The following is a 10,000-nucleotide window of genomic DNA, read 5'->3' on the forward strand; positions in this document are numbered from 1 at the left end:
GAGAGGGGGGAGGGGGGAAGGAACGGCATCGAATAGCAACAGAGGTCTGTCCGAAAATTAACGGAAAGATGGACAGGGGGGGGGAGGGGGGGGGGGGAGAGGGGGGGGCGGGGGGGTGGGGGGGGGGGGGGGGGGGGGGGGTGGGGGGGGGGGCGGGTGGAACGGGGGTTCGAAGTGGGGCTAGAGGGTCATTCAAGCCTGGTTTCAGTAAAATTAAGTGATGCTTAGAAAATTTCTGTTTTTATTGGATGTATCTTGTTAACTGAATATATCTTTCTCTGAGAAGAATATAGCATAAAATAAGAAAAACAAAATTTTGTGTTAGGGTCCACAGACCGGAGTTAATATTAGTAAGCAGTATCGAAAACGATAGCTCTCGAGCGGGTGATGACAAAGTGCTAAGGCATAGAATAAACGTAAGAAGTGGACGATAGTATTGGCGTTAATTCTACATGGAAATCATCGTTTGAATGTTTAGGATGCCAGCAAGAAAATTTCCTCTGAAGAGAATAAAGTTTACAACTGATAAAATTAAGATCCAATTGTATTATACCTTAATCTGGATGTTGAATGTCTATAAGCATTTCGTTATAGCTTATATATATTTTTTTTTCTATTTCTTTTTGAGTTTCGGCTATTATAATGGTATTTCAAGTAAAACTTAGGGAAGTAAGGTTGACATGCTGATTCTGAAAGCTCCGGGAAATCTGATGTAGCAAATTTTGACTAATGAGTTACATTCATGTTTTAGTCTCATTGGTATGACTGCAACTAATGGATTGCGTGTATATATATATACACACACATATATATATATATATATATATATATATATATATATATATATATAAATGTATGTATGTATATATATATTTTTATTTATATATTTACATATATATACATATCTATATATTTACATATATATATACATATTTATATATATACATATAATCAAATATATATATATATATATATATTAATATATATATATATATATATATATATTTATATAATTAAACATACATACTCACACACATCTATATATATATATAAATTATATAAATATATATATATATATATATTATATATATATATATATATATATATATATGTGTGTGTGTGTGTGTGTTTGTGTGTGTGTGTGTATGCACATAAATACATATATTTGTTTATATTAATATATATACATACATATATCAAAAAATATATTAATATACATATATATATATATATATACACACAAACACACACATATATGTATATATGTATATGTATATATATATATACATATATATATATATAATATATATATATATATAATTATATAACATATATACCATATAATATATATATATATATAATATATATATATATTAAATATATATATATATAGATGTAATAGCTGTTGTGTGTAATATATGTATATACATATTTATATAAATATATATACTTACACACACAAACACACACACACATATATATACATATATATACATACATACATATATATATATATATATATATATATATATATATATATATATATACATACATATATATACATATATGTATATATATATATATATATATATATATATATATATACATATGTGTGTAAATACATGCATGTATATATACACATACACGCTCATATCTATATATACATGCATATAAGCATGTATGTGTATATGTATATATACATGCATATAAGCATGTATGTGTGTATGTATATATACATGCATATAAGCATGTATGTGTATATGTATATATACATATAAGCAGTTGTGTATATGTATATATACATGCATATAAGCATGTAGTGTTATGTATATATACATGCATAAGAAGCATGTATGTGTATAGTATATAAAACATGCAAAAAACATGTATGTGTATATGAAAATATACGAATTCATTAAGCATGTATGTGTATATGTATATATACAATGCATATAAGCATATGTATATGTATATATACACATGCATATAAGCATGTATTTGTTTATGTATATATACATGCATATACATGTATGTTTATATGTAATATACATGCATATAAGCATGTATTTAGAGAGTATATGTATATACATGCATATAAGCATGTATGTTATATGTATATATACATGCATATAAGCATGTAATGTTTGTGTATATAGAGACAGCTTATAACCATGCATATAAGCATGTATGTGTATATGTATATATACATGCATATAAGCATGTATGTGTATATGTATATATACATGCATATAAGCATGTATGTGTATATGTATATATACATGCATATAAGCATGTATGGTAGAATGTATATAACATCCATATAAACATGTTTTAGATTTATTAGACATCATATATCATGTAATGTATAGGTATAGTCATGCAATAAGATTATGTTAGATAATATTAACATGCATTACATTTGTTATATATACATGCATATAAGCATGTATGTGTATATGTATATATACATGCATATAAGCATGTATGTGTATATGTATATATACATGCATATAAGCATGTATGTGTATATGTATATATACATGCATATAAGCATGTATGTGTATATGTATATATACATGAACTAAGCATGCTGTGGTAATGTTATACATGCATATAAGCATGTATGTAATATGTATATATACATGCATATAAGGATGTATGTATATATATATATACATGCATTAAATCTTTTTATAGGATCGATTCTTCATAGAACATGTATTTATATAGAGGTTACATCACATAAAGATTTTGTGAGATTAGTTTTACTTGTTGCATATAGCATGATTGTATATACATGTATGTATACATATATTACTGATATAAGGATGTATGTGTATATGTATATATACATGCATATAAGCATGTATGTGTATATGCATATATACATGCATATAAGCATGTATGTGTATGTGTATATATAAACCATATATATACATATATATACATATATATACATATGTATACATATATACATATATATACATATATACATATATACATATATATACATATATATACATATATATACATATATATACATATATATACATATATATACATATATATACATATATATACATATATATACATATATATACATATATATACATATATATACATATATATACATATATATACATATATATACATATATATACATATATATACATATGTATATATACGTATGTATAAATAGATAGATATTTGTGTGTTTACTGTATGTCAGCTACGGCACTTAAAAGAGAGAGACGAGGGTAGATGGGTGGAGTGGCTTAAAAGATTTCCCTTCGCAGTTCAGGTATCTCAGTTGCATCATAACCACTACACCAGACATGGCACCGGTTCCAAAAGCTAAGAAGTATGACAAGCAACAGATGCAAAAGAAGCGTGGTCGACCCAAAGGCGCTAAAAACAAATCTAATGCTCCATCATTCTCCATCGTTAAGACTAAGAAAATTGCAAAGACAAAGGTCGGAAAACGTGGTAGACCCAAAGGCGCTAAAAACAAATCTACTGCTCCAGCGTCCTCCATCGTTAAGAAAATTGCAAAGAAAACGGAGCCGAAGACAAAGGTCGGAAAACGAGGTCGACCCAAGACAAAGACGGACGCTGAGTATCCCGTGAAATTCGTTGACCTTGTTCTCGGTGCTTTTAAAGCTCTAGATAACCGCAAAGGATCGTCTCTTCAGGCAGTCAAGAAGTACCTTAAGGAAAATGAAGGAATCGATTCGCAGAAGAAGGCCATCTATATCAACAAGTCTGTCCGAAAATTAACGGAAGATGGGGCATTACGTCATCGAGTAGGAATTGGGGCTAGAGGGTCATTCAAGCTGGTTTCAGTAAAGATGACGTGTGCTTAGAAGTAATTTCTGTTTGTATATTGATGTATTTTTAAAAGAGGACTTATAGAAGAATTATAGAATAAAATAACAAAAACTTAGTTTTTTAGCCACATGACCGGAGTCAAAATAGCAATGTTGAGAAGTTGTAGATGGAAAGCGATAATTGACAAAACTAATTTACCTAGAGAAAACGTGAGACTGCATAGTACTGGCGTTAATTCTACATGGAAATCATCGTTTGAAGATAAAATGTTTAGGATGCCAGCTAAGAGATTGTCTCTAAAGAGAATAGAGTTTACAAGTGATTAAATTAACATCCAATTGTATTTTACCTTAATCTGGATGGTGAAAGTCTATAAGCATTTTCGTTATAGTTCATATAATTGTTTGTTTGTTTATGGAGGTTTGGCTATGATAATGGTATTTCAACTAAAACTTAAGGAAGTAAGGTTGACAAGCTTAAGAAAATGTTGATACTGAAATCTGATGCATTAAATTTTGACTAATGAGTGGCATTCATGTTTTAGTCTCATTGATAAGACTGCTGCTAATGGATTGCGTGTATCTCTCTCTCTCTCTCTCTCTCTCTCTCTCTCTCTCTCTCTATATATATATATATATATATATATATATATATATATATATATATGCATATATATATATATATATATATATACATATGTATATATATATATATATATACATATATACATATATGTGTGTGTATGTGTGTATATGTATGTATGTATATATTTATGTTTATATACTGTATATGTATATATATATAGATAGATATTTATGTATGTATATATATAAATATGTAATATATATATATATATATAGATAGATATTTATGTATGTATATATATGAATTTGTAATATATATATATATATATATTTATATATATATATATATATGTGTGTGTGTGTATGTGTGTATGTTTATGCATAGATTATATGTATGGATATACATTTTTAAATATACAAGTATACAACCATATCTATATACACATACACATATATATATAGATGAATAAAAAAAGGAATAAAAAAAAAAAAAAATCAAATTTGACAAGTTGAAATTAAAGATCAAATAACGGGAGAGCACTTTTGGCTGCGACCCTTATTTCACATGGGAGACGAGGGGCATATATCAGAAGCTCGTTTCGCAAGAGAAATGGGGGGAGGTATAGTAGTTGCAAATTAGTCACGATCTTCCAATATGCCACCGGCAACAAAAGCGAAGAAGAATGACGAAGCACAGAAGATGGAAAAGAAACGTAGTCGACCCAAAGGCGCTAAAAAAAATCTACTGTTCCAGCGTCCTCCATCGTTGAGAAAATTGCAAAGAAAACGGAGCCGAAGACAAAGGTCGGAAAACGAGGTCGACCCAAGACAAAGACGGACGCTGAGTATCCCGTGAAATTCGTTGACCTTGTTCTCGGTGCTTTTAAAGCTCTAGATAACCGCAAAGGATCCTCTCTTCAGGCAGTCAAGAAGTACCTTAAGGAAAATGAAGGAATAGATTCGCAGAAGAAGGCAGTCTATATTAACAAGTCTCTCTGAAAATTAACGGAAGACGGAGCACTACGTCATCGAGTAGGAATTGGGGCTAAAGGAACATTCAAGCTGGTTTCATCTTAGCAGATGTGATACTTGGAAACGCTTTCTGTTTATAAATTATTATATTTACACGATTTAATGCGCCCTTATATAGAATAAAATTCCATAACAAACTTCACCTCTATTTCGATCCCCAAGAAAATAAACAAAGCGACAGGTCAGGGACGGAGGTAGATTTAGTATGCTAAGAATTATTCCGTAATTCTCGAAGTCTATATCTCTATCGGCGAAACGTTACACACTTATGCTACATAATGTTCGCAAAAAGTAAGGTTTCACTCTACCGCCCAGAATCGTTGCTATGTTGTTCAACATGTTCTACTCGATGAAAGCTTTCCAACGAACTCAAGAGCGTCGCTAGATTTTGCATAATTGTGCAAATTAGGCACGCGGAACCCATGGATATGTATGCTTATTTATGCTTATATCAACAAGTCTGTCCGAAAATTAACGGAAGATGGGGCATTCCGTCATCGAGTAGGAAATGGGGCTAGAGGGTCATTCAAGCTGGTTTCAGTAAAGATGACGTGATGCTTAGAAGCAATTTATGTTTGTATATTGATGTATTTTTGTAATTGAATGAGCACTTATAGAAAAATATAGCATAAAAAACACGTTTTTAAAAATCCAGATGACCAGAGTCAAAATAGCAATGTTGAGAAGTTGTAGGTGGAGAGCGACAATTAACGAGAGAAAACGTGAGAATGCATTGTATTAGACCATAATTTGGAAGTTGAATGTTTATAAGCATCTCGTTATAGTCCGAAAATTAACGGAAGATGGGGCATTCCGTCATCGAGTAGGAAATGGGGCTAGAGGGTCATTCAAGCTGGTTTCAGTAAAGATGACGTGATGCTTAGAAGCAATTTTTGTTTGTATATTGATGTATTTTTGTAATTGAATGAGCACTTATAGAAAAATATAGCATAAAAAACACGTTTTTTAAAATCCAGATGACCAGAGTCAAAATAGCAATGTTGAGAAGTTGTAGGTGGAGAGCGACAATTAACGAGAGAAAACGTGAGAATGCATTGTATTAGACCATAATTTGGATGTTGAATGTTTATAAGCATCTCGTTATAGCTGATATAATTGTTTGTTTGTTTTGAGAGTTTTGGCTATGATAATGGCATTACAACTAAAACTTAGGGAAGTAAGGTTGACAAGCTTAAGTAAATTCTCATACTGATATTCGCATTGGTAGGACTGCTGCTAATGGCCTGCGTGTATGTCTGTGAGTATATATATATATATATATATATATATATATATATATATATATATATATATATATATATGCATGTGAGTGTGAAGGTTTAGATATATATGTAAATATATATACATATGTATACACACATACGTTATATATATATATATATATATATATATATATATATATATATATATATATATATATATATATATATATAAATATGCATGTGAGTGTGGAGGTTTATATATATATGTAAATATATAAACATATATATAAATACATATCTTATATATATATATATATATATATATATATATATATATATACTTACTGCATTCTACCATCTTCTCATATATATATATATATATATATATATATATATATATATATATATATATATATATATATATATATATATATATATATATATATAAATACACACATGCAGATACATATTTATTTTACACGTGTGTGATTATATATACTCACACATGTGAAAAAAAAATATACATATATATATATATATATATATATATATATATATATATATATATATATATATTCGTATATACATACATAGAAGCATGTATGCGTATATACATACATAGAAGCATGTATGCGTATATACATACATAGAAGCATGTATGCGTATATACATACATAGAAGCATGTATGCGTATATACATACATAGAAGCATGTATGCGTATATACATACATAGAAGCATGTATGCGTATATACATACATATATATAGATAGATAGATATTTGTGTGCTAACTGTATGCCAACTACGTCACTTAGAAGAGAGAGACGAGGGAAGATGGGTGGAGTGGCTTAAAAGATTTCCCTTCACAGTTCAGGTATCTCAGTTGCATCATCATAACCACTACCACCAGACATGGCACCGGTTCCAAAAGCTAAGAAGTATGTCGACGTTCAACAGATGCAAAAGAAACGTGGTCGACCCAAAGGTGCTAAAAACATATCTACTGCTCCATCATTATCCATCGTTAAGGCTAAGAAAATTGCAAAGACAAAGGTCGGAAAACGTGGTCGACCCAAAGGCGCTAAAAACAAATCTACTGTTCCACAATCCTCCATCGCAAAGGCAAAGAAAAAGGAGCCGAAGACAAAGGTCGGAAAACGAGGTCGACCCAAGACAAAGACGGACGCTGAGTATCCCGTGAAATTCGTTGACCTTGTTCTCGGTGCTTTTAAAGCTCTCGATAACCGCAAAGGATCGTCTCTTCAGGCAGTCAAGAAGTACCTTAAGGAAAATGAAGGAATCGATTCGCAGAAGAAGGCCATCTATATCAACAAGTCTGTCAGAAAATTAACGGACGACGGAGCACTACGTCATCGGGTAGGAATTGGGGCTAGAGGATCATTCAAGCTGGTTTCATCATAGCAGATGTGATACTTGGAAACGTTTTCTGTTTATAGATTGTTATATTTGCACGATTTAATGCGCCCTCATATGGAATAAAATCCCATAACAAACATCGCCTCTATTTCAATCCCCAAGAATATATATATATATATATATATATATATATATATATATATATATATATATATATATATCGGCGGAACGTTATAAACTAATTCTACATAATGTTCGCAAAAAGCAAGTTTTCACTCTACCGCCCCGAATCTTTGCTATGTTGTTCAACATGCTCTACTCGATGAAAGCTTTCCAACGAACTTAAGAACGGCGCAAGATCTTATGAAGTTTTGCATAATTGTGCAAATTAGGCACGCGGAACCCATGCATATGTTTGTTTGGTTGGGCTAGTTAAGAGCTTTTCAACAAACTATAGAATTATCATAGGAGATATTCAAGAAAAAAATTGCATTCTTTGCATAATTACACAAAACTGGTAAACTATATCAAATATAACACACAGCTCTACGAGAGCTTTCGAATGAGCCCGAAAATAAGGCTCTATGTTATTCAGGGGCTGAGAAATAGTGAATACAATATTACCATAAAGAAAATGAAGGAATATATACGCAATAGATCATCTATATCAACAAGTCTGTCCGAAAATTAACGGAAGATGGGGCATTACGTCATCGAGTAGGAATTGGGGCTAGAGGGTCAGTCAAGCTGGTTCCAGTAAAGATGACATGATGCTTAGAAGCAATTTCTGTTTGTATACTGATGTATTATTGTAATTGAAAGATTACTGATAGGAGAATATAGCATAAAAAAACTTTTTTTTTATCCACATGACCGAAGTTCAATAGCTATGTTGAGAAGTTGTAGGTGGAGAACGTGAGAATGCATAGCACTGGCGTTAATTCTACATGGAAATCATCCCTTGAAGATAGAATGTTTTGGTCTCATTGGTAGGACTGCTGCTAATAGATTGCGTGTATGTCTGTATACAAATATATATATATATATATATATATATATATATATATATATATATATATATATATATATATATATTTATATATGTATATATATATATACTTATATATGTATATATATACTTATATATGTATATATATACTTATATATGTATATATATATCCTTATATATGTATATATATAATATATATACTTATACATATGTATATGTATATATATATGAATATATATATAAATATATATATAAGTAAATATATATATAAATATATATATATAGATATATATATATAAGAATATATATATATATATAATATATATATATATATATATATAGATATATATGTAAGTATATATATACTTACATACATATATATATATATATATATATATATATATATATATATATATATATATATTTATATATATATATATATATATAAATATATATATATATATATAGATATATATATATATAGTATGTATATATAGATATATATATACAGTATCTCTCTCCTCTCTCTCTCTCTCTCTCTCTCTCTCTCTCTCTCTCTCTATATATATATATATATATATATATATATATATATATATATATATATATATTTGTGTGTGCGTATGTGTAAGTACATACAAGTATATATACACATACACGCTTATGTGTATGTATGTATATATACATATATAAACCTATATATACATATATATAAAAAACTATATATACATATATATAAAAATCTATATATACATATATATAAAAACCTATATATACATATATATAAAAACCTATATATACATATATATATATATAACCTATATATACATATATATATATAAAAAACTATATATATATATATATATATAAACCTATATATACATATATATAAAAACCTATATATACATATATATAAAAACCTATATATACATATATATAAAAAACTA

The 10,000-nt window shown here is 28.9% G+C and overlaps 3 protein-coding genes across 3 annotated transcripts in view; all 3 read left to right on the forward strand.

Moving 5' to 3' along the window:
* LOC147470157 (uncharacterized) overlaps window positions 1-775 on the forward strand; it is a 4,121-nt gene extending 3,346 nt beyond the window's left edge. The window contains exon 2 of the mRNA XM_086545627.1: window positions 752-775. Within this exon, the coding sequence (XP_086401753.1) occupies window positions 752-775 (24 nt within the window). The remainder of the gene's footprint in view (window positions 1-751) is intronic.
* A 2,560-nt stretch (window positions 776-3,335) lies between these two features.
* Window positions 3,336-3,863, forward strand: LOC147470158 (uncharacterized). The gene has a single exon (XM_086545628.1). The coding sequence runs from the start codon at window positions 3,336-3,338 to the stop codon at window positions 3,861-3,863; it is 528 nt and encodes a 175-aa protein (XP_086401754.1).
* A 3,716-nt stretch (window positions 3,864-7,579) lies between these two features.
* Window positions 7,580-8,164, forward strand: LOC147470159 (uncharacterized). The gene has a single exon (XM_086544961.1). It carries the CDS (start codon window positions 7,580-7,582, stop codon window positions 8,087-8,089), a length of 510 nt encoding a protein of 169 aa, XP_086401087.1. The 3' UTR covers window positions 8,090-8,164.
* The last annotated feature ends 1,836 nt before the right edge of the window (window positions 8,165-10,000 follow it).

This window comes from Penaeus japonicus, unplaced genomic scaffold (assembly GCF_977035675.1).
Source record: "Penaeus japonicus unplaced genomic scaffold, GWHDUDI00000001_assembly GWHDUDI00000016, whole genome shotgun sequence".
Taxonomy (NCBI): Eukaryota; Metazoa; Arthropoda; class Malacostraca; order Decapoda; family Penaeidae; genus Penaeus; species Penaeus japonicus.

Bases quoted from the DNA above. Each gene is read 5' to 3' on its own strand.
- LOC147470158 (XM_086545628.1), top strand. From the start codon at position 3,336: ATGGCACCGGTTCCAAAAGCTAAGAAGTATGACAAGCAACAGATGCAA.
- LOC147470159 (XM_086544961.1), top strand. From the start codon at position 7,580: ATGGCACCGGTTCCAAAAGCTAAGAAGTATGTCGACGTTCAACAGATG.